The sequence below is a fragment of the Malus domestica genome, chromosome 07, assembly GCF_042453785.1.
Source record: "Malus domestica chromosome 07, GDT2T_hap1".
Lineage (NCBI taxonomy): Eukaryota > Viridiplantae > Streptophyta > Magnoliopsida > Rosales > Rosaceae > Malus > Malus domestica.
Window position 1 is genome coordinate 35,113,104 of NC_091667.1, and position 24,776 is coordinate 35,137,879.

At 37.6% G+C, this 24,776-nt stretch overlaps 4 protein-coding genes across 5 annotated transcripts; 2 read left to right on the top strand and 2 right to left on the bottom strand.

The window, feature by feature from the left end:
- LOC103439860 (protein RKD1) lies at positions 1 to 2,013 on the top strand. Its single transcript, XM_008378485.4, has 3 exons — positions 1 to 244; positions 423 to 948; positions 1,618 to 2,013. The coding sequence occupies exons 1-3, from the start codon at positions 168 to 170 to the stop codon at positions 1,795 to 1,797; spliced, it is 783 nt and encodes a 260-aa protein (XP_008376707.2). The 5' UTR covers positions 1 to 167; the 3' UTR covers positions 1,798 to 2,013.
- A 489-nt stretch (positions 2,014 to 2,502) lies between these two features.
- On the bottom strand, positions 2,503 to 4,563 carry LOC103439861 (uncharacterized protein At4g00950-like). Its single transcript, XM_008378486.4, has 2 exons — positions 3,749 to 4,563; positions 2,503 to 2,974 (listed from the first exon to the last, which is right to left on the bottom strand). The coding sequence occupies exons 1-2, from the start codon at positions 4,295 to 4,297 to the stop codon at positions 2,891 to 2,893; spliced, it is 633 nt and encodes a 210-aa protein (XP_008376708.1). The 5' UTR covers positions 4,298 to 4,563; the 3' UTR covers positions 2,503 to 2,890.
- A 4,457-nt stretch (positions 4,564 to 9,020) lies between these two features.
- LOC103439862 (COP1-interactive protein 1) lies at positions 9,021 to 13,975 on the bottom strand. 2 transcript variants are annotated; one of them, XM_070825520.1, is made up of 7 exons: positions 13,792 to 13,975; positions 13,520 to 13,685; positions 12,575 to 12,696; positions 12,302 to 12,481; positions 10,779 to 11,995; positions 9,825 to 10,675; positions 9,021 to 9,592 (listed from the first exon to the last, which is right to left on the bottom strand). In XM_070825520.1, exons 5-7 carry the CDS (start codon positions 11,968 to 11,970, stop codon positions 9,242 to 9,244), a joined length of 2,394 nt encoding a protein of 797 aa, XP_070681621.1. In that variant the 5' UTR covers positions 11,971 to 11,995; positions 12,302 to 12,481; positions 12,575 to 12,696; positions 13,520 to 13,685; positions 13,792 to 13,975; the 3' UTR covers positions 9,021 to 9,241. The 2 variants fall into 2 exon arrangements, with proteins under 2 accessions (XP_070681621.1, XP_070681622.1); XM_070825521.1 differs by having other exon boundaries at positions 13,531 to 13,685; positions 13,792 to 13,957.
- A 4,155-nt stretch (positions 13,976 to 18,130) lies between these two features.
- Positions 18,131 to 23,426, top strand: LOC103439863 (PP2A regulatory subunit TAP46). The gene is made up of 10 exons (XM_008378489.4): positions 18,131 to 18,622; positions 18,728 to 18,850; positions 18,998 to 19,084; positions 19,237 to 19,341; positions 19,533 to 19,694; positions 19,832 to 19,867; positions 19,961 to 20,032; positions 20,254 to 20,534; positions 20,689 to 21,504; positions 22,893 to 23,426. The coding sequence occupies exons 1-9, from the start codon at positions 18,521 to 18,523 to the stop codon at positions 20,939 to 20,941; spliced, it is 1,221 nt and encodes a 406-aa protein (XP_008376711.1). The 5' UTR covers positions 18,131 to 18,520; the 3' UTR covers positions 20,942 to 21,504; positions 22,893 to 23,426.
- Positions 23,427 to 24,776: the final 1,350 nt, after the last annotated feature.

Consider the following 24,776-nt stretch of genomic DNA (forward strand, 5'->3'; position numbering starts at 1 on the left):
TTGTTCACAAATTAAATGTCCGATGTAGTGAGTGCCACACAGGAACCCCTTTTAGCGTCCGCACGAACTTTCTCATCCCATCAATCTCCTTCCCGACCCAGTCAAATTTATACTGCTTAATTCCTCCACTCTCTCTGATAGTTCTCCAAGCTTTCCAAAACTCTCCAATGGCAGATTCCATTTCCTACCAACTTCTGTTTCCAAAAATTGAGACCGACCCACATGAGTTTAACTCCTCCATACAGTAAGATGATCGAAAAATTTATACTTCTTGCTTTTTTTTCCCTTTTAATCTTCCATTTATTTGTTCAAACATCTCAAGAACTGAAGAAGGCTGTATATATATGTGTGTGTGTTTGTGTATGTATATGTTTTATGATTTTTACATGAATTTTAGTACATGGGTTACTTTACTTTTGCAGTGCTGCTGCATTAGACAGTCTGCACCTTGAAAATTTCAATGGTTTCGATTCACCGCCATTGCCATTGGGATGCAATTCCAACCAGCTTCCACAAATGGGTTCAAAAGATTTTGAGGATTCAGGCATCTGGGACTACATTTTGGACGACGCTGCTTTTCCATCAACTTTTGGTTACGAGGTGGTTGATGAAAAGCCCCTGACAACAATGGCGGAATCCGTTGACTGTTCGAACAGTGTTTCGGGTGATTCGGACGATGTTTTGAGGACGATCGAGTGGGGGATGAAGATTTGGGGCAAAGATGAAGAGGGAAGCAGGACAAAAAATGAGAGTTTTTGCAAGAAGAGGTGTGCCACTCCATTGGAACTGGACGAGATTCAGAAGTATTTCGACGTGCCGATAACTCAAGCGGCCAAGGAGTTGAAGGTGGGATTGACGGTTTTGAAGAGGAGGTGCAGGGAACTGAACATCATGAGGTGGCCGCACAGAAAGATCAAGAGCTTGAATGCTCTCATTGAAAATGTTAAGGTACGTATTTGCATGTTCATGTGTTGTCAACTTGTCATATGATATTCAGTGTCATTTTTGTCCCATGCTACTGGTTCCCCTCGAAACGGGAAAAATTTTGGTGCCATGGGAGTATAGTTTCACGTTGGTATATATTTCTTATCACGTGACGAGAGATATACTATTAAGAGTTTTTCTCAATTTTTTTCTATAAACGAAGACTACTTAGGATGTCATTGCGAGACTACTTAGTTCATTGTTAGGCCCATTACTATTGTTCTAAATTCTGACAAAGGACACAGGGTGACTACTTAGTTTATGGATCAAAAAGTAAAAGAGGGTTTGAAAGCAATCTTCCAAGTCTTGAAATATCTCCGAAATATCCTACATATTAGTAAACATGTATTGCGATGAGAATGACTTGAAAATAAGGTTAAGATTATTTGAAATCAATCAATTAACCCCCTCACTATTAGATTCTATGAAATTTTATTCACTTTGTCGTCAAATATTAGCACGACTTTATCCTCAAGAGTGAATAATGTGTTGGTCACGTGCCAGTATTTGACTACACAATGAATGAAATTTCATCAAATATGACAGTAAAGGGTTAATTGACAATGATCTTTGTTTTTGGAAAGTCGTAATTAGTAATGTAGGGATTGACGGTTGAAAATTGAAATATTGCAGGGGATGGGATTGACGAATGATGTGATGATGCTGGAGGAGCACAGGAGGCTTCTAGAGCAGATGCCGGACAAGGAGTTGCCGGAGAGAGCCAAGAGGCTGAGGCAGGCTTGCTTCAAAACCAACTACAAGAAGAAGAGGGCTTTGTGTTTGACTGCTCTGCCGGTCCATGATTTAGTCTAGCTACCTTATATGCACAAAATTATAGAATAGATGAGGAAATCATGACATGTTATATGGATAGGACGTGTTGAGAGGGTGAAGTTCACATCTTCGGAACAATTGGCGAGATTGGTATATTTTCGATTCAAAAACGTCGGAAGGCTTGATTCGTCAGGTTGATGTGACCTTGAACTTTGTATCTAACTATTTTCATCGATTACCCGTTTCCTTGCTTGATATTGTGATCTAGCATTTGCATTTCATTCACTTGCTAAAACACATAGTTCTATCATATATTATTGGAGTTTATGACTGTTTTTGTACCATTAGATGTGACGGACTTACCATTTCCTTTTAAGATGCATGACATACACGCTAGATCCGTTTTACTTCTCACACACCCCTTGTTAATTTATGTCCGTTAATATTCTTGAATTCATCTGATTAAACGGCCGAAAACTAAAAAGGTGTGGGAGAAGTAAAAATGGTGTGAATATCACACCCCATACGCTAATCCGTTGCTTTTGTCTGATCATGTCATTCATTCCTAAGTTTGAACTGAATTTCCTACCTAAAATTGATATCGCAGTCTTTAACTTACTCATCTCTTGTTGCAGTATACCATTCTCTCTCATCACCTGAAGCGTTAGAGAAGTTTCTCTCCTAAAATAACAAGAAATTTACGATAAGAAAAAGTTAATTAATTAATCTAACAAAAAAAAAGAATCAGAGTAGATGCTCAGAAATTTAGATAAAGGGGGCAATTTGTTGGTACACTGACAAATTATAGAGGGTTTATAAAAAGAAACGGATCCTCTTCGGATTCATTTCCACCAAATCCACCTACTTTGGGATTCGACCGTTGAAATTTAATTCAACGACTACAAACAGAAGACCCTTTTAAAAGTTAAAACAATTGTAGCCGTTAGATCAAATTTCAACTGCTCGGATCCCGAACTAGGTGAATTTGGTGGAAGGGGATTTCCTTGTAATATTGAAGCTCATGAATTTTAGACTAATTAAACTATTTTTAATTTTCTGATATATTTACACATATTCTTCAACAAGTAGGAAATGGAGAGTCAGATGGGGTTGATCCAACGGTTGGAAGACTTTAGGAGGCCATATTTCTAAGTTTTTCTTGCCTGCGTCTCCATGGAACGGGGACCACCTGCTTAAGGCTTTTGTAAATGCTTGCCTGCAATGATAACAAAATTAATACTAATTAACTATTTATTTGGCAAAATACTAATTAAATACTTATGAGTTGAAAAATTATGTCACAAATAATCACATTAGGTAACTGATTAGAAGATACCAAATATGATTATGTTGTAATCAATTAAACAAATAAAAAAAAGAAACTGATCATAAAATAATCACATTTGGTATCCAAGAGAAGTCCAATGATTATTAGTGGTATTAATTTAGCAGAAAATGGGAAGATAAAGCTCACAATGCCAACATTTGACAAGCAATTTTAAAGTCTTGTGAAGAAATTAAAAATCAAATAAAGAGTGTGGCATCAAATATTTTGCCCACAGAGTGATAATTATTATTATTTATATAAAAAAATCAGCTGATGGTTTTGTCATGGTAATCTACTCTTTCAAAAGTTAGAAAGACGCAGGCACTTCAGCTTTCTTCTAACGATCATCGTGTGATTCACCATTAATAAGAATCGAACCAAAACACGCCATGCAAATCTAGAATTCGTCTCAAATCACTAGACGATCTTATGATGCTTATTATAGTAGGTGAATATGACATATTTTGACCTAAAATTTTCAATACTTAAATATGACTCGTCCGGTTTAGCTAAAATTTCTAATATTATTATATAAAATTACATCATTTTTGGTTGATTATTAATCCTCCTTAATACAAATTTCAAGCAAAAACTTAATTAAATTTGCTAATTGAGCGTTAGGGGAGCTAGTAAATAATTGAGATTTGGTTACTTAGTACTTACCCACATACTTGACCTTGTGTTGGAAGCATTCAAGAAGCTAGCTCTCCTCCGAACTCTTGTGACCTTCACCTTCGTTTCACCGCCACCACTAGCCGGAGGCAAAGAGTCAAAACCGCCGTGGTCAACAACCTCCTTGTTCTTCCTGAAACTTGCCCACCTCATAGACCCAAAACCGCCACCGCCGACGCTCCTACAACTCTCCTTGCTCAACCTCTTACTCCCAAAAGCATCAGGGCTCCCATCTGTGAACGAAAACGACATAGTCCGCCCGACGTCAGGCCCGTCCAACACGGTGGTCGGGGAGGGCGTGTTGGTAATTTTGGCCGCTTCGCTCAGCAACCTCGGAGGCAACTCCAAGGATCTCGCGCACTTGGGTTTGGATTCTGCGCTGCCGCCGCAGTCCCTCGGCTTTCCTGGAGCTTCCTCCCACTTGAATGGAACCGAGGCGGTGGTTTGGAGCGGTGGTGTTAAAATCCCCGGCGGCTCCGGCCGCTGGGAAGGAAGCGAGAACAGCGACAGCTTCGGTGTTATGCTTGCTTCCGACGCCATTGATTCCTCTTATCGATTCTCTCTCAGAACAATTTCCCAAAACTCTCTTCCGAAAAACAGTGAAAGCAGAGGATTCTCAAAAAAACAGAGTGGACTTCGTTTCTAGTCGGTTGGTGAGATGGGATGTGTGAGTTTATATGTATGTATATATATATATATAGAGAGAGAGAGAGGGAGTCGGAGGCGGTGGAGGAAGGTGAATTGTTGTGAGGGGCAGAGAGCAAACGCTCCTGGCGCTTCTTCTTCACGAGAAAATGCCAGTTCCTGCTGTTATGAAAAGACCTAAATGCCCTTTAGTCAATGAGGTTTAGGGTCCCACCATGGAAACTCATGGTGTTTTAGACTGACGTGGATAACGACCATTAATTCAATTGTGGTCCGTCAATTGGGTCGTTGAAAAAGTCTTAGTTAACGTGTAAATTATAACTTTAACCTTTGATTTTTCTAAACACGCGTATTACATCGTTTCATGTAAGTAAACATGTTGGTGTATAATTACCTAGTACTATAGTCTGATAATATTTCTTTTCATTTGAAAGTGAGAGATCTTAAGTTCGAACCTCGTGGATGGCGAATTCTCCCTCCTCTTAATGTAAAAATATCAATGTACTATAGTTTGAAAGCTGCACATTATGTAGTTTTGCCGAATTCTCTCTCATCTTAATGTAACTCAAAAAATATGTTTGTATATGGACTCAGATGAGAAAAATGATTAAAGACATTAAATTTGAGTGGTAATTCTCTTAAATCTTGTATTCGAAACTTGTGTATATCAAATTCAAAATTAATTAAAAACTTGCATTTTTCGTTCTAAGTAAGCATATCAGGGGGCGTTTGTTTGCCCTCACTAAGTGGGACTGGACTGGACTAGCTGTTAGTCCAATACTGTGTTTGTTCCATGCTGGGACTAACATTAATGAGACTAAATGGGACTAGCATGGACAAAACCCTTCACTAAGAGGTATTAGTGAGACCCCCCAATAACCATGGGACTAACTAAGACTATCCTCTCTCGTCCTCGTCATGCTCAACAACCACTCCCGATAGACTCCTCGTCATCTCCGGTCACCTAGATCATAATAAAATATTAATAATTTATATATTAAATAATGTAAAAATATCAATGTACTCAAAAAAACATGTTTGTATATGGACTTAGATGAGAAAAATGATTAAAGACATTAAATTTGAGTAGTATTTCTCTTAAATCTTGTATTCGAAACTTGTGTATATCAAATTCAAAATTAATAAAAAAACTCGCATTTTTCGTTCTAAGTAAACATATCAATGTATAAACTCGGATGCGGAGAAAGTAAAACGATGGGATGGTTATGATGGCAAATGGTAGAATTTGTAAAGATCGAAGTTTTAGGACACACAAGTGCACAACATTCAAGAGATTTTTAAGTGTGTTCGGAATACTAGGCGAAACACCACATGTCGTTATATAATTGAAGGAATTTTTTTTTATATGTTATTCAAATTATATAATGACATGTAATGTTTGTCACGTGTTTCGAATACACTGAAAAATCTCTCTACAACACAGATTAAAAGAGCCAGCTAACTGCGGCACATATGTTTAAACAACTTTTCCTTGGAATCTTCTCCTTCCACTTTCTTTGTCACACACAAAACAAAATGAAAAAAATGGTGCTAAAATTTTAAATTGAACAAATTTGAGTGGGAATTATTATTCTCTTCTCCTTTTTAGTAAGTTTTGTGACATGAAATTTGAAATATTTGGAAGATAGAGAGCTCTTTATCGACATTCTTACAAGCTTTAACCAGTCAAAAGTTGCACAAAAGTGGCACATGTGCATGCCATGGAACTTCATTTTCTAAAATGTGGGGGGGGGGGGGGGGAGAAACGAAAAAGAAATAAAAAGAAGAAAAGAAACAATACTGAAAATTATTGTTTATTAGCGGAAAAATAATATGTATGTTAGTGTAATCACATGATAAGCAAGATAATGATATGAGACTACGAGAGAGATATACGACATATGATCAGTTGTACTCATACTCACAGATCAGGATTTATGAGATTTTTGCTACAATGACTGCGTTAATACTGAAAATTATTTGTATTAGCGGAAGAATAGTATATATATCAGTGGAGTCACATGATTAACGGGATGGTAACATGAGATTACGAGAGATATATGACTTATATGACATATGATATAAGTCGTACTTGCTAATCAGTATGCATGAGGCTTTTGCTAGAACGACTGCATTTAATCATATGCAGGAAAACTAATGAAAATAGCTTGAAAACTTTGAGTTTTAATGATAAAGACAAAATAAAGGGTAAAATGAATAGTACCAAGTTTGACTTTTTAGTGTAAAAATGTAATTTTTCGTTAAAGTGAACAGTACTGCGAACTTTTCGTTAAAACTCCCTTTATCTGCTCCTTATTTATACACTCCTACCGACATATTATACAGTGGCAGTGTAGAAAGTTAGGGTAAAACACGTAACAAAAACATTGCCAATGTATTTGGTCAATTGTTTCTGCATTAATATTGGTTGAGGAAAATAAATAACTTCTTACTGGCTGGCTGTCAAGTTCAAGTAACAAGTTTTTAAAGAAGGCTTAGGGCCCCAAATAAAGTCCCATTCCTCTCTCAACACTTAGGCACAATGATTTACGAACTCTCGTGTTCTTTTTCTCCACTCGTTCTCTTGTTTTTGTCTTTCGATTCATCCTTGATACAATCAATATACAAAAGCTAAACAAATGAGCAGTGTTAGCGACAGAGGCCGATCCACCGTGGGATAAGGTGGGTCAGCTGACCGCCAAACTTATAAATTCTTCATGGAAGAACTTGTGTTACCCTTATAAAACATGAAATGCCTTTGAAAGCTACACTCCAACTGTTCGACAAATTACCTCTATCGACATTGGGCAGGGTAGATGTTAGCCTCATCTCTTTGTATGCTTTGCTAATTGCTATGAGCATCTTTAGACATTCTCACTCGACATAAGTTTGCATATGTCGTCATACTCACTCAAAAGTTATTGACATAAGTTGACATACTCCTTCGAAAATTATTGGCATCTGTCGACAAGCGTGCAATATAACTTGGCAAATTCCCTTCCAACTCTAAAATGCCAAGTAGCCATGATAGAGTGACAATTACACATGATCTCTTTTTTCTTGGTATGAAAGTGTTGGACTTTAGACTTTTAAATACATAGCTGTATCCACTACCTGCCCATTAGGTCTTTAGTTTCATTTTTCTTTTTCCAATTGTCCAAGGAGGCAAGGATGCTTCTAGTGCTTCATTTTATTAAAGGGGTGTGATATCCACACATCTCATTTTACTTCTCACACACCCCTTGATAATTTATGTCCGTTGATTTTCTTCAATTCATCCGATCCGACTGTCGAAAATTAAAAAGGTGTGTGAGAAGTAAAATAAGGTGTGTGGATAACACACCCCTTATTAAATTGTTTATTTTATTTTGCAGACATGAACATAATTAAGATGGTATAACAATGTGCCCACATTATGTTTTTATGTTCGAATTCTCCTTTTTATAATTAAATTACGCTCGAATAAATAAAAAAGTTATGTCCACGAAATAAAATTAAAAAATTTAAAAAAAAAATACATTTGGACACTAGTTTTATGATCAAATGTTTACTTAAGGTGGAGGTTTCTATACCTAGCTACTCAAATCATTGGCTCCCTAAACGACAAAACAACAACAAGAAGAACGTGTGCTTACTATTTTGGAACAGAAAAATAATATGCATATATATATATTTTGTTTTTTAAAAAAGCATTAGTTAATGGCTTCGTTATGGTAATCCACTATTATGAGGGTTAAGAAAACTCACATAAACATTTCAGGCTTCTCTAACCACCATCATGCGTCCACCAACGTCGAAAATCAAATTTAAGAAGTGCCGTGTGAAATACGAACTTGAAATTTGTCTTTGATAGCCACCCGTGGTGTTCAAAATGCTTTTGATGAGGAATACAATTCAACAGAGAGAGAGAGAGATAGCAATAATAGCACCTAATTGACAAGAAAGCAACCTTCTCCTTCACAAGAAAGGTCGATGACCAAAGTTTTTAATCAGCAGAGCCCCAACGCAACCACCCCAATTCATAACTGTAGGGCAAATTGGGAACACCTGCAGATGTTGAGCCATTCAACCTGACTGAGACATCCCCAAGCCCCATCCCACCCATTAATGGCCGCCTCTCTAATTTCTATCAGTGACTCAGAGCTGTGAGCCTTTCCTTTTCCGTCCAGGAAAAAGAACATGGGATTGAAACCCTAATAAGTTCATCCCAAAGCTCCTTTTGGAGCTCCCACATTGAGCTTTTGACCTCAGTTTACAAATTCGTTCAAGGTTTTCCGTAAGCTCAAAATCCCAACCCGACGTTTATGATTTAATTTCTTTCATCAGGGTTGAGCTCCAATGGAGTTTAGACAATTCATTGCTTGTGAGCTTTGAGGAGGGCTTTGGTCTGGAGATCAGTGGAGGGAGAGAGGGAGAGAGGGAGAGAGGGTGAGGAAGAAAGTTAGATCGGCTTGAGATTTAGGTTTAACGAAGAGGATGATGAGGACGACACGATACCAGATCTAAACAATGTTGGTCAATTACTTACCACATTGCAGAGTAATTTTTGTAGGATCAGGAGAGCGTTTCGGATTGAGACATTTGAGCCCCTCGTACTCTAAAATGCTGACTCCACCACTGGTAATAATCCTACGTGTTCATCACCCTTTTATTCATCAAAAGCTTGACATGCAGAGATGATTTGCTCAATCAAAAGTATAGTACATGAAAGTTAAGTTCTTGGCATTCCTTTGCATTAAAATTATATATGTTATTTGCCTATAGCTCTCTATACAAATCTGAGTATATAAATCAGTCGAAACTACCGTTATTGATCGAACTCCTTGCGTTTTTTCATCACTACCTCCTCAAATGTATCATCCCATCACGAGCCAAGGTCCCCTCAAGATCTCCAATGATTCGCGCTATCCGAACTTCCAGACCTCTTTGAACTTCCTGGAAGAGAGTTCTAATGAAATCTGTGAAGCGCTTCATGTCGAAGCTTGCACACGTCTCTAGCTCTTCCGCAACCCCAACGAGTCCAGAAGCAATCTTGGGTTGGATTTCCATTAGTTTCTGCCCCGTTGCAACCATATATCTCTGCAGCTGAAACGTTTCGTCAAGATGGCGCTCTAGTGTCTTTATCTTGTCCTTCGTTCTTGCAGTATTTGAATCTCCATGTGTACCATTTAGATCGAGATCATTGTCATGCTGAAAATCATAAGGAATTCAAAAACATATTACGTGTCATTATTGTATAGTGAAGCTAGTAACAATGTGCTAGTTTCAATATTAACTTCAGTTTTCGACCTTTTTGGTCACCGTTAGATCCTAAATTTTCATAGAATTACAACTAGATGGTATAGTTTTTTTTGTAGGAAACTGTTGTGAAGGTCGTATTCTTGCTGAAAATTCACTAACAAGATTAAGAATCGAAGCTTACCATCCGTTGGCAGAGGTCATCAACCTTCCCTTGGAGGGACTGATACCGGCCAACTTGCTTATTCAGCAACAACATCAGCATGAGAAAACCTTTAATCCCACTTTGCCCATCATCATTGCTTTCGGTATGATCTTCACCGGCTTCTTGCTTTCCTGAAAACCTTTCAAGCATAATAAGCTGCTGCTTCAGCCTCTTGATCTTGTAAGAAACACCAAGAGCTTGAAGATCCATCCTCCACGGCGAAGTATTTGAACTTGAGGCCTGGCTTGGTGATGCTAACTTATCAGCACCGTCAACTTCTACTGGACTCGCACTTCCCGCTTGACTTGTACCCTCGTGGGAAGTATCCTTCTCACTTTCAAACTCTTTGTCAGGAGACTTCACAGTTGCAGCATTGAACTGGCTAGAAGATGGAGTTTCCTCTTCTTTCTTACCGCCTTCCTCTTCGCATGGTTCCACCGAACTTGTCTTTTTTTTTGGATCTTCTGTCTTCACTTTCGTGCTTATGATATTTAAGTTGTTCGTCTGGCAGTTTAGAAACCGTGACTGTGATGCAAACTGCTCTTTTAGGGAAGTTAGTTCATCTTCCCGCTCCAATAACAAGGCTTCCAATTTCATATTATCGTGTCTGAGATGCGATATATCTTTGTTCAGTCCCTCAACATGAGACTCTAGCCGCTTAGATTCTAATTCCATGCTCATCAAACGCCATCGATAAGTTTCTAATTTCTCATCTTTAAGTCTCAATTGTTCAACAAAAGCATCCATTTCTAGGTGATGCCTTTGCTCAATTAGCGCTGCATACCTCTCTGCTTCGGAGCGAACCCAACCTTCCACCTGCTTTATATCAACTGCGATCAATCATAGAACAAGGTCAAATCAAGAAACCGAAAGTGGTTAAGCGGAGAAACCATAAATGTTAAATCAAAAGGATAATTAATAATTCATTCTCACCTAGGTCCTTTGCCTCAAATGAGTACCCCTCAGAATCGTCTCTAAATTCAGAATGTTCATAGCCAAGAAGAGCATTGATTGGCTGTGGTCTTGTCTTTCCATTTTGTAAATGAGATGTACCCGTTGCACTGGAATTCACCCCTCTTTCGTTTAAAACAATTTCAAACCTAGAATTCGCTTTCTGCAACATACTTCTCAACGAATGCCTCTCATGTCTAGACTCCGAGGAGACTACCTTCCATCGTTCTGTTTCAAGCTCAGCTTGCTTCCTCTTCGCCTTTGATAATTTAATCTCCTTTAGAAGCACGTGCTTTTCTGTTGTGTCTAACTTGGATTTTCTAAACATCGCTGACAAAATCTTGTCTTTCTGTTCCAAATCTGTATGCATCTTTACAATCTCGGCAGATATTTTCTGAACCATCAAAACCGACTCCTCCTTTTGATCTAAGACGACATTCAACTCTCGCTTAGTAGCTTCAACTTGCCTGAGTGCTCGACCCATATCAGCACCAAGCTGCCGTTGGCTTGAAACAACCTCCAAAAATGCAGTTTTGTGCTTCAAAAGCTCAGAAGAATGTTCTTGGGCTGCACGCTTGGCACTTTCTCTCAATTCTTCCGCTACACTTTCAGCCTTTGTTAGCTTCTCTTCTAATTCTTTCAACTTCTGCTCCAAATCCCCCATTGCCTTATCCTTAGATTGCACCAAAAGCTTCACATCCTTCATTTTATCATTCATTGCAGAAATTGCTTCATCCTCCTTTTTCTCACGAACCTTAAATGCATTTATTAGCATCCCAATATGCTGCCGCAGTTTCTTTCGTTCATTCAACCAGCTCTGCTCCTGTGCAGCAAAGATGCTCACGACTTTCTCGTTGGCTTTTGCATCTTCATGCCTCAGTCTCTTCAACTCTCTGATCTCTTTTTCTGCATCCTCAAGTTTATGGAGAAGTGCGGAATCTTGCACACTTCTTCCTTCTTTCTGAACCCTCCATACAAGCAATCCCAACAGTTGCGCACTTCCTCGAAGCATTTTCTCCCGCACTTCAGACAACCTCTCATCTTGCATTTCAGGCATTGACAGGAGCCGCAGAGCAAAGAATGCACACGACACACCAAAATACATAGGATACAAACTATCACTCTTATCTTCACAGACAAATAAATTTGAATTGGAGACCACTTTCTCTTCCATTACTCACAAACTTTCTTCCTTTTGTCTGGGAAAACATAAAACCGGAAAACAAAATATTAGAATTTGATCGGGAAACTGAAAATCTAAGCATTCGCAAAAATCCATTTTGAGAAGAGGAAAAATAACAACAACAACAACAAAACATTTTCCCACCAAGTGGGGTCGGCTATATGAATCCTAGAACGTCATTGCGCTCGGTTTTGTGTCAGAGAAGAGGAAAAATAATCGACTATAATTTCTAATAAGATATAAACATCTCACTTAGTGCAGTACTAGAATACAGAAAGAAACCGTTTCATCAACGAGTTTCATAAATTGTAGTTGAACTTACAGAAAGAACTTATGATTGTTCGCAGCTCAAAACCACAGAGCGAAGCTTATAGCGGTGTAAAAGTGTAGCTCGGAAAGAGCAATGCTTCAATGGAGATCCTGAAGCATCAACCACACCAAACAGCATTCACCTTCTACCACACAAGTTATGTGACAACACGCGCGTTACTCGTGCCTGGTACTGCAAGATCAGTTAAACAGAGATGTACTCAAAACCGAAATGAAAAACGAAACAGAATTTAAAGAATCCCCTGGATTTCAGTGAAAGACTGACCTAGCAAAGCAAACCCCACATGCTTCTTCTCCCCTCCACCGGCTTTTATCCTCCTTTTGCTCTTCAGCACAGGTCAGTAGTCATGAGTAATTGCTACCATTGGAAGCAAAAGCACCAGATTCCTGGGTTGTTTGTCACCATTACTGATCAGACAGTGGACTCCAACAAAACAATAAACATATCTCAACAAACACTTCTCCCTATAAATATTGTATATTTCCAGAGTGGCTTACCTGGATTAAAACTATACCGCATAAAATAATTTGTAAAAGCATATAGACAAAAGGGACCCCAAAAGACTACAAAATCAAAAGCACTTTTCAGTAATCAGAAAGTTTGTGCTTCTTCCTTTTTTTTTTCTAATTCTATCTACTAAAACAAGCTCAAAAGATATTCTTGCACTGTTGGGTGGACTCAAAATATCAGTACAATATTAAACAAACTCATTAGCTCAAATCTCCGAGAAATGATTTCTACACACTTTTACCGCAAACCCGCATTAAATTAAACATAAATGTGCAGAGGAAGAAAATAGCGCGTGAAAATCATTTCTCTATCTCACTAAAAACCCAATTAGGATTAGAAAACCCCATTACTTGCATTGAAAAGTAAAAGCCCATGATTAAATTTTCAACATGCACCAAGAAATCCAATTGACTTCAGTAACAGTTCTTTTGCACCCCAAAAAAAAAAAAAAAAAAACCAATTCTTCAGTTACTTATTCACAGCAATAGCAAACCAATAAGATATAACAACCCACCACCAAGTCTTATCCCACTGAGTTGGATCGGCTCGGTTGTATGAATTCTACAACGCCACTTCCACTAAGTGGGATCGGCTAGACAGTATGAATCCTAAAACGTAACTGCGCTCGGTTTTTCATCATATACTCCGTTATCAAACCAATAAGATATGCATTGCAAAATAAAAAAGAAGTAGAAATACATGAGTTTCACCAGTGAAAGGTCCAAGTGAGCTGCAACTGAGCAGAAGCATCTCTTGCAAATGATGAGAGCAAGCAAGGCAAGAAGGTCATGGGTCCAGAGAGAGAGAGAGAGGGGGGGGGGGGGAGGTGGCCTTCCTCTCAAGTTCCTTGCTTTGCCTCTGAGACCTGTAAAGCAGGAAACTTGTTCATGAAACACTACACTGCAAATCCATTGCACTTGAAAGGGCAGCATCATATTTACTAATTAATTATTGGTTAGAGAAATAATCACCTCAATTTTTTATTTCAATTTTCCTTGATCTGCCCTTGGAATCTGAGGTTGGTGATGCTGGATTCATTTGATTATCTCCATTCTCCACGCAATCTCTCTCTCCTCTTCCTCCCTCCCTCTCTCTCTCTCTCTCTCTCTCTCTCTGACTTGCATAACATATCTCAAATCAAATAAAAAATAAAATAAAATAAAGAAAAAACAATTAGAAGGTACAAAAGAAACTCGGGTCACAGTCAAGGCTGGGCATTTGGGATCACAGCCCATGTTCCCAGCTCCCACCATGGCTTTGTATTAAATTATTGTGCCTTTCATGGGTCCCATCTGGATAATTTCTACTGCTACACAATGCTTCTAAAATTTTAGCTTCATAAAATAAAGTTTTAAAAGAAAACTAATGAAAATAGTTCAAAAATTTTGAATTTTAACTATAAGAACAAAATAAAGGATAAAATGAATAGCATCATGATTAACTTTTTACTGTAAAAATATGATTTTTCGTTAAAATAAACAGTACTTAAAATTTTTCGTTAAAGTTCCCCAAAGTTTTAATCTTTCATTTCAAGAACAAGAATACAAAATGATTTGACATTTTCTCTTCAATTTTAGTGCTTTCACACACAATGAGCCTCATATGCACAAGATTTGCGATGTAACTGATTGTATATTTCGTGCATATGAAACAAAAAATATTAATTAAAAACATACAATTATTGTTATAATTAATATTTAACAATGTGTAATTGTGTAAATTATAAGTTAAGAATCTTTAGAAATCTGAACATCATTCCTATTAAACTTTATTTTACTTACAAAACAAGTTAGTTTCTTCTTATTACTATAAACTAGGCATAAGGAATAGCATTACAGGATTCCTCAAGCCTTTATACATCTCTCTCTGTTGCACCCTCTCTCTCAAATAGGCCACAACAACTAGTTATATATTAAAATTCAGGTTAAGTCCGGATAACCACCCAACCTTTAGGAGTGATTCCAAATTGATTCTAACATATTAAAACATTCTTAATAACTACCTAAAGTTTTAAAGAATGGACATATATTAGGTTCACTAACATTCAGTGATGACATGGACAAATATTAAGCGTGTTTTAACTTTCAAGTCATCTATGGTGATTTGAATTTCCAAATTGACGTCATTTAGCTAAGCAAATTTGTGGTTTAACTTGCCTAAAATGGGGCAATTTGACAAATTAGAACTCCAAAGATGTCGATTAGTGAAAATCAACTTTAGTATTTGTCCACCTCATCATTTAATGCTAGTAACGTCATCACTTAATGTTGGTAAAGTCCCTAATAACTTACTAGATGTCTAGTTTTCAAACGTTAGGTAATTATTTCGATATTCAGTATTGAATAATTGAGTCATCAATCATTCACAAACACACCCTTCGAAAGAACTTGATTAAGACTTTTCACCAAAACTTGTTAACTCCATTGAGATTTTTCCCTTTTGGTTCAAAAACTCCATTGACATCAAATCATCAAATTTTAAAAAATAATAATAATAACCTCGTGGGGTTGAATGACTTAAATAAGAGTTCCCTTTTGCATTTAAGGTTCGAAATTTGAATTTTCTATATTGTTTGTATCTGACATGTTGCAAAATATCAAAAAACAGCACACATAGCAGTGCAAAGGTAATATTGCTGTGAAATTGGAGAAATTATGTGTCAGAAACATGACTTGGTACACAAGTGTAATAATACAAATAGTTGGAATTTGGAAACTTGGAAAACAAAATTTCCAACTAATTATAATATGACACTTGATGTGCGGTACCGTGTTCACAACATACAGAAAAATTTATGGTGAAATTGGGTGATCGAAATTGACACACCCCAATCCTAGAATCAAAGCGTGCTGGCGTGACGTAACCAGCATGCCCTCATTCGAGACGGGGTGTCAGAAATAAATGGTGAAAACTCAATAATGCCATACCTACTCTTCATAACTCACAAGCGGAAAACAAAACTATATATTTTTTTTAATTCAACAAATTTGACCCCAACGTCGACAAGAGAAATGGACTCAAATGGTGAAAATACAAATTCCAACTGCTACAATAATAACTGGTCAAGATTTTATTGATTTATCATCACTATTTGATCCATATCGTTACCATTTGATTTTGATCATTTCATCAAATAAATTTTATAAAATCGTCGTTTCACCAAGATTTCTCAAAATAAAACGATTTACTGCAAAAAAATTATTTAAAAATTTAAAATTAAAAAATTAAAAACCGAAAACTAAAATGATTACTGAACAGACCCTTATATTTAATAATTAGAGCAGAAAGCAACCGAGTAGTTCGTCTGCCAACGTCCTTCCCAATCAAATTCAAAGACATGAGAACCCAATATTTTGGCAGGGAAGGACGTCGATGATGGATGATTCATGAACATCTGAACAGAAATATTCGAATATCATGACAAAAATACAGGAAGTTCTTCTGTAACATTCTATCCCTTGCTAAACATTCCGGAACACGTTCTGTGAACCATATCTAATTGGTAGGGTACACAATATAAATAGATCCCACCGCTATTTCTTTTTCTTTTTAACAAATGATGTTATATGACACTTAGTATTACGGTGTAGTAGTATTTCTCTTCATTTGTAAGTAAGATGTCTTAGGTTTGATTCTCGCCAAATGCGAGTTTGAATCACATTATTGCTAACTTATTGTGAGGCTAAGTTCATCCCCTCCCATTAGTGTAGATAATAACCTCACAGTTGACTAACAATAATGTGGTTCAAACTCGTTTTTTTATGAGAATTGAACATAAGACCTCTCACTTACAAATGAAGATGAATATCACTAAACCGTAGTATTAAATGGCAAATCTTACCTCTATAAGAGCGACGGTTTAGACGTGGTTTACAAAATGTTGTATGTCGTATGCTTAGCTTTTTCTCAAAGGGATGTGTGACCCTTTTTACTTCTCACACACCCTTTGTTAATTTATGCCCTTTGATTTTCTTTAATTCAATCGATCCGATTGCCACAAATTAAGAGAATGTGTATGAAATAAAAAGAGATGTGTAGATAACACACCTCTTTCTCAAACACTATCCATGTGCATGTGACAATTGCCTTTGTTTATTATTATTTTTTATATATTAGTATTAGTATTAGTTTTATCAAATTTATATATATAAAAAAATAAATTAACTAATATCTAAACTACCTATTAACAAAAAAAACTTTTGTCAACCAATTAGCATTAATTTGAAGATTTTGAAAGCTTCTTCCATTTTTCCTTCTTCGTTTATATATGATTAATTCTAAATGCAAAGAAGACTCTTAAAAGTGAGACTCTCATTGAACTCTCTACCACTCATATTCTCTCCATAATATTTTATAATATTGAAAATTAATGTTGAGGAATCAATGGATTAGATTTTCAGGTCTTGTAGGCATTCTCTTTCCTTTTAAAATGGTGTTAGAATCCCTCCTAAAGTTGCCCATTCCTTTGCTCTTGTTTTTCAGAGTTGGATGGCCATAAACATTGGGACACACTGTTCTACCATACATGGTTTACCCTGGAACCTTATCTTTGCTTCAACTCTATGGTATTGCTGGAAAGGGAGAAACAATTTTGTCTTCAATAATGGTCAACAATCGCCTGTCTCACCCCATAAGTTTATTTTTCAATTTGCAAGGGATTGGTATGATGCCAACAAGTGTTCTTATAGTAAGCCTCCTAGACAAATCATCTCAATCCATTGGATCCGCCCGCCAATTGGTAGATATAAAATCAATATAGATGAGGGTTGTAAAGACCCATTTAGTCACATAAGTGCTAGAGGTTTGATTCGCAATTCTGAAGGGGATGGGATTAAGGGATTTGCTGCTAATTTAGGCAGAGGAACCATCATGGAAGCTGAGCTTTGGGGTGTTTTCATGGGCCTTTCTATAGCTTGGGACGAGGGTTGCAAGGATGTGATCCTTAAATGTGATTCTTGGGATGCTGTTATTTTGATCCAAAAACGTATTTTGGTTTCGCACCCGCTCTACAATCTCATTATTGACTGCAAAAAAGCCATTGAAAAAAATTGGAAATGCGAAGTGACTCATATCTATAGAGAAAATAATGCCTCAGCTGATCACATGGCTGACTTGGGTTATGGGCTATCCCTCGGCCTTCATGTTTTTGTTTCTCCTCCTACCACTTCTACTAATTTTCTAGCTTCTGATTCTATTGGCAGGGCCCTTCCTAGGGCTGTTCTTGCGTAGCTTTTTTGTTCTGCTTGCTGGGCTTTGCCCTCCTTGTACCAAAAAAAAAATATATATATATATATATATATATAAGGTCACGGAGAGTTAAAAATTCTATTTTGAAAGTCTACTTAGCATTTCTCTTTCTAAATTCTGATCTACCACCAAAACGACAACAATATTCGCCGTTTGAAATCAGAGTTGTTTGACCCGGTTGCAGACTGGGCGTAGAGATCCACGATAGGCCAACCCGTGCACCGCTCCGCATTCAATTCAGCTCCACGCTAAGTTACGCTGGAGGCGCATATCGCCCTTTATAAGCAGGTCTCCATCTCCTTCCCCAAGTTTCTAATTTTCTCCTCTCCAGAGTTCTATCCCCAAATCTGAAAACCCTAGGTTTCAAATTCTCGATTCAACCGCCCTAACATTTCCCGGAAATTAGCAATTGAAGAAGCTCAAACCCACACCAGAAGCTCCTTTTCAAATTCCATGGGAGAATTTAACATGGAGGACATGCCTCTTCCGGCGCTCTTCGAGCAAGCTCGGAAGATCCATGTGGCGGCGACGGAGTCCGGGGGTGGTGTCGATCAGGTACACAAATCCGCACCATAAGCTCATGGGCTAGCACATTTTATTGAAAGTTTCATTTTTTTTTTTGTGTGTAATTAATTTAATTAATTTGGATATTACTATTAGGAGGAGGTGAGGAAGGGATGCAGGGCCTTGGAGAAGTGCGATGAAATGATAAGCAAGCTGGGTTTGTTCTCAGCCAATGAGACCAAGGAGGATATCAGCACCACCAATCTCAAATATCTTATGGTAATTCTTTTGGGTTTAATTTTTAAAGTCGAAAACTTTGAATGTTTGCGAGAAATCGGGATTTAGCAATCATTTGATGGAATAGTTTGGAAAGCTTGGATTGGTTTGAATGTAATTAGCTAACTTCTGATGGGGTTTTGATCACAGGTGCCGTATTATCTCGGTGAGTTAACCGAAAAGGTTGCGCAGGATGACAGGATATCGATTCTCAAGTCTTCCCAGGCTAAGTTAAAGGTGATGCATTTTCATTAGTTACTTGTCGGTCAAGCAATAATACATTGGGCTGTCTTGCTATTCAGTGTCTTAGTATGAGAATATTGTGTTGCATTGGTTGGTTTGAGGTTTTTGTTTCTGTTAAAATTAACTATGACGGCAGCATTTTGTAGGAATTTATTTCAATTTGCGAGGCAATGGAACTTGTTCTGAAAGAGGAGTTAGAAGCATCTGCAGTAGATGGCCCAAATTCACATGTTGATCGAAGGGCTCTGAAGGTACTTTAGTTTTCTTATAGTCTTTCTTCAGAAAGCGTGAAGATCCTAACTCAAATTTCATGGATACTCATGACTTTAATAATTGCACTTTGTTGTGCTGCCAGACTGTTTTACATGTTGCATGACGGAACATGTTAAAGTGTAGTTTTGGTGTTGTAATTTGTTACTTATGCTCTTGCTTCTGTATCCAGATTGCTCGATTTAAAAGGCAAAGAGCTGCAGAATCAAAATTGCTGGAAATTAAGGAGCGGAAAGAGCGAAGAGGTCGTTCAACTAAAGCATCTGCCTTGTCAACTCCTATTGAGGCAGGAGAGGAAGATGTTCTGGATGATGACGGAGAGGAGGAGCGGGAGGTTTGTAGATTTCTTCTTACATATTTCTCTTTACTGACATGTTGATTGGTTCTACATCAGAATGTTTTCATAAGTTTAAAGTCTAATTACATTGGTAGAAAGAAAAAACTGTCTAATTAGAACCCTTGTTTTTGCAGGCGTGGTTTACTACAATCTCTTTGGCAGTTAGTAAGGTTAGTTTATAGCTTAAAGTAATCCTCCACATGCTGTCATTTTTATTCACGTCAATTCATACTCATGTCTTTCTGCCATGCAATATTTTTCAGGCTTTTGATCTGTTGGAGATGCTAAAGAAAGAGGAAGAAATGCTTGTAGCTTTTAAGCAAAGGCAATCAAAGGTATATAATATTAACCCCCGTAACCGTAACTTAAGATTGGTGACTTTTACTGTATTATTATCAGTGTTGGTCTTGAGTTCCATTACTCTGTCATGAATTTGCAATTTTTGGTGATAATTAGGGGGGGGAGACAGAAATTTGTAGAGCATATAGAAAGAGCTGTGTCCTGCAACTTGACCTATTTCTGTTATAAAAGCTTTTGTTATTGTCATGTATTTCAGGATGGCGGGAAGGAATTTTATCAAGAAGTTCTTGATGATCGTGCCAAAAGGGCCGAAGCTTGGCATCGTGATGCTGCAACCCGGGTGCAATATAGTAAACCAGCAGAGCCTATCACCTGTGCAACTTTTGCTCAGGATGTTCTAGAAGGGAGAGCCAGGGTTTCAGAGATGCATGAACACAAGCACCAGCCACTAATATTTGGACCAGCGAGTCTTATTGGTGGAAACCCAACAAGTGAGAGGGAAAGGATGGCGGCTCAGGTTTTCCAGCCCAGTCATAGGTATGTCTCCGTGTTCTGTTACTTTATTTTGCCAAGTCTAATTTATCATGAGGACAAACGTTTGGAAATATCTGGTTTTCGCGTATGTGTCTTCATCTTTCATCGTGTTAAACATATCATTTGAGCTGCTAAATTGAATTTACTGTGCGGGAAGGATGCCGACCATGAGCATAGAGGAAGCTGGACTGAAGGAGATGGAGATAATGAATACGTGGCAAGAGAGGAATGTGAAACTCATGGAAGAAGCCAATTCTGCATGGTACAAGGAACCTATGAAACCAGGACCACCGCCGGAGGGGGAAGATGAAGATGACGATGCCGCTCAAGACAGGGCGAGGGCATGGGATGACTGGAAAGATGATAATCCTCGGGGTGCTGGCAACAAGAAGCTCACCCCCTGTGGATAAAATGGCACATTGGGGAGCCCGGAGATTTTGATTTACTGCAAATTAGAAAGTTTTGTATTTGGTGTCGTTCTTGTTGTGTAGATTTAAGTTATGTATATTACCCAGATATTTATTTGAATAAACAATATATTCTCATATTACACATATACTAAAACCCAACACAAAAACACTGTTCATTAACAGTGTCATTCCATTTTCACCCTTGCTTCTTTTTTGTTATTTCAGGTTCGCCCTTCGTTCCCACACCGTTTTAGCTCACGTCTTCTGTAGATGCTTCCCCACCATTTCAGATTGTAGACCCACTTTTTCTCTGCTTGACTCCTACTCTCCCCCTCTCCCTCCTCGCCTCACTCTTCTCTGCACCAAGCAGCTCGATTTAGGGCTTCACCATTTTTCTTTGAATCAAGGTCTATTTCTCTCCCTATTTTCCCAATCTAGGTTTCCTTCTCTCTGTGGAAAAACCCTAGATCTCGCCACTGCCGCAGAGTCCAAGCTCGGCCTTTTCGAGCTTCAATCTGCCTTGCCGATCGTCTCCTCTCGGTGCCTCCACCTAAACCCCTTTGGTAAATTTCCCAACTTTTCCCCCAATATTTTTTTCTCTCTATTTCTGCGCTTTTGAAAGGTTTCAGATTTCGTCTTCTTAAGCTTATGTTTCTGAAAGGACCTTGATTTTGTGTTTAATTTGGGTTGTAGATATCTGGGTTTGTTCTTGATTAAATCGTTAATTAATTAATTAGCTAATTTTCCATCTCATCCCGTTGTAAATTGGTTTAATTGAAGTTTGATTTCATTGTTCTAAGTTCCTAGCTTTCAGTTTCGTGGGAAAATTCCCTATTTCGTTGAAAAATAGGCGTTCATTGGTAATCTGGGCCTAGAAAACGTAGGAAAATAAATCCTAATAAAATTCTGTGACCTTTTGCTTTTATGTCCAGTAAATTGAAATCTTGGGCTCAGCCGAGTTGTGTATTAGTTAGGTTCAGTTGCATGGATTCTGTTTTTAAGATCAGCAGACAATTTGAAATTGAAATTTTTATATTTTTTCATTCCGTAGTTATCTTTTATGATCAGTAAATTGTTTATTGTGGTTTATATATTAAATGCTGCAAGCAAGCAAAATTTGCTTCTTGAGCAGTATGTTCAGGGGACATGCATCATATTTTTTATGTAAAATCAAGACAAACATGGATTTTCTATCACATTGGACTTAAAAAGTAAATTAGGTAAAGCCAATACCAGCTAAGCGTACATGCAACTGGTTCCCCTTTCAAGGATTTGGTTCAGATAAACTAGGATGTTCCAGATATAACTGCACAAATAGAGGTTGGCTACTCATTGACTTAATAGGGGTTATTAATGGAGGTTGTTGCCACTGCTTTGTATCTGTTGGAATCAGGTTCGCTCTTCGTTCCCACACCGTTTGCTTAATAAATTCAGGAAAGACAAATAGTAACAAAAAAAAACAGCAAAGAAATGTGGGTAAATGTGCATGTGTGAATGCACAAAGCCACACATGAAAAATTACCGCAGAGAAAAACAGGAAAGCATACAAACTGTCCCTCCAAATTTTTGTTTATATTGTAGAGTAGATGTATTTGATCCTCGGTTGTTCATGGCATAACTTGCTGACTGCTTTTGTAGTTTAGCTCTACTAATAAGAAGTGTGGCAAATGTGAGATTGCTTTCACTTTGTGATACATTGACTTCCTACATTGTTGTCAAAATATGTGTAATGGTTGATCATGGCTCGCATATGTTGTTCTTCGATTAGTGGTCAGGGTTGTTAATTTATCTGGTTTTTTGGTTTGATTCCGATAATTTTTTTGGGTTTTTGGTTGCTTTGATCTGGGTTTTCAAAGTAAGTTCTGCATGTTTGTTGCCGCACAAGGTTTTGATTTCCCTTTTTTTTTATGGCTTTTGTTAGTATCTCATGTGCTTTTGTTTTTTATTTCAGAAATTTTGTGCCCATTTTGGATTCGCTTCGTACTTGGTTGAGACCCATCTAATCCGGCGTTTCCAGGTAAGTTTTGACATTTCAAAAGATGGCTTGATATTCATTTCGGAACTTCACAGCCTTTCTTCTTAGTTAAATGAATTAACCAAGATTGGTTTTTTCTTTATTATTTGGTCCATTTCGTAATTGTTGAGTGACTAAGTATTACTTACCAATTGCAATAGATCATTGCACTTTCAATTACTGGAGGTCTGAATGCTGTTATGATGTGCAGATATCTCTATAATCATCATGTAAGAATGCTTTTCATGAAATTAATGCTTTTTAAGAAAGCTTTAATTTCGGTATAGAAAAATGAATAAATTCCCTGATGAATTGTTTTTGCAAAATGAAAATGGGGAATGGGCTCTCTGCATATTGAGGGCCAAGTACCATGTTTGTAAACTGTTTTGGTTCTGTGTTGAACATTAGGATGTATATGAATTTTGATATGGATGAGAATATGTTTTAATATATTTCACACATTTAACACAATTTTAAAACCCTCGGCATCACGCGGGCTCAATTTCTAGTTTGTTCTCAATTTTGTATATCAAATTTGGATTTGGTTATCCCAGCACACCAGACATAATTGGAATTGTTGACAGAGTTCAAATGAAAGGGCGACATTGATGTGTTTAAAGTTGAGGAACGACATTGGTCGATCTTCAAAATGAGGGACTAAAATGAAGAGTTTAAGTCGATTTCAGGACCATCTGCAATAAAATACCAAAACCAAATAAAAAAGGTCTGTTTTTAGGGAATTTTAACGAAAAGCTATCGGTAATATTCATTTTAACGGAAAACCATATTTTTACACTAAAAAATCAATTATGATACTATTCACTTTACCCTTTATTGTGTATTTTTCGTTAAAACTCAAAGTTTTCAAGTCTTTTTCATTATTTTTCCTCTGTTTCTGAAGAAAGCAGTATGCCGATGTAAACTGGGTTACTGAAAGGATCATAATGCAGACGGTTGATGCCCGACTCCCAACTGCGAGGTCCTTGAATCAGGTTTGACATTCACACGTGAGATTATCTGCTCGAAAGTCGAGAAATCAATGCATTTGTAATATTAAAACAAGAAACCACAAATTAACTAAGCACCCTGATATATCTAGTGTGTTCACATATAATCGGGCAATGACGAGTTTTAATCTGCGACGTCAAGCAGTTCAGATTTTTCAATATGAAAAGTGCATTGTTGGAACTGGATCGGAACGCCTAGTGGCTATAGATTTCGAGTATGAACACCGGAGCGTCAAAAGCAAAACATCGGAGATGTTACGGTGGATCGCAACCAGCACCGGTCGAGGTTTTGCTGTCCCGAATTCAACCCCCACGGTTTTTTGGCGCTTCTCAATGATCGGCAGCGTAGACTGAGATGACTTTGTGTCGAGCATATATGTTTCTCTGGTCGCAAGTAGGCTTCGGTCCTCGCAGTACGAAGGCCTCACGCTGCCGGCGAAGAGAATCTTGGAGCCGAAGACACCGCAAACCATTATATATGGAAGTTTCGGAGTATCTTGTACGTTTTCTTGGACAGTGTGAGTAGCCTTTCGGCTCGATTTGCATGTATAGGGTGGGCACGGTGTGGTTTTACTTTAATTATTAGAACAGTACTGTTCGGTCTACACCGGCTCCAATTCAATTCTTGCGGGTTTACGGTTTCGAATGCTAAATTATTTGAACACAAATCATCATGCATTCACAAACGTCTTCTAAAACGATTATATAAAGTTGCATACAACACAAATCCTTTTTAATGCAAATATCCTTGGCAGTGACACCAAGTTAACAAAAAGAGATAATTAAAATAAATATATATTGGTGGGTCAGCAAA

Excerpts from the sequence above, each read along its gene's own strand:
- LOC103439860 (XM_008378485.4), top strand. The coding sequence starts at position 168 with ATGGCAGATTCCATTTCCTACCAACTTCTGTTTCCAAAAATTGAGACC. Across the intron at positions 245-422 it reads GAGTTTAACTCCTCCATACA|TGCTGCTGCATTAGACAGTC; the intron begins GTAAGATGATCG and ends TTACTTTTGCAG. Across the intron at positions 949-1,617 it reads CTCTCATTGAAAATGTTAAG|GGGATGGGATTGACGAATGA; the intron begins GTACGTATTTGC and ends GAAATATTGCAG.
- LOC103439861 (XM_008378486.4), bottom strand. The coding sequence starts at position 4,297 with ATGGCGTCGGAAGCAAGCATAACACCGAAGCTGTCGCTGTTCTCGCTT. Across the intron at positions 2,975-3,748 it reads ACACAAGGTCAAGTATGTGG|GCAAGCATTTACAAAAGCCT; the intron begins GTAAGTACTAAG and ends TTATCATTGCAG.
- LOC103439862 (XM_070825520.1), bottom strand. The coding sequence starts at position 11,970 with ATGGAAGAGAAAGTGGTCTCCAATTCAAATTTATTTGTCTGTGAAGAT. Across the intron at positions 10,676-10,778 it reads ATTTGAGGCAAAGGACCTAG|TTGATATAAAGCAGGTGGAA; the intron begins GTGAGAATGAAT and ends GATTGATCGCAG. Across the intron at positions 9,593-9,824 it reads ATGACCTCTGCCAACGGATG|CATGACAATGATCTCGATCT; the intron begins GTAAGCTTCGAT and ends TATGATTTTCAG.
- LOC103439863 (XM_008378489.4), top strand. The coding sequence starts at position 18,521 with ATGGGAGAATTTAACATGGAGGACATGCCTCTTCCGGCGCTCTTCGAG. Across the intron at positions 18,851-18,997 it reads CCAATCTCAAATATCTTATG|GTGCCGTATTATCTCGGTGA; the intron begins GTAATTCTTTTG and ends TTTTGATCACAG. Across the intron at positions 20,033-20,253 it reads TTAAGCAAAGGCAATCAAAG|GATGGCGGGAAGGAATTTTA; the intron begins GTATATAATATT and ends CATGTATTTCAG.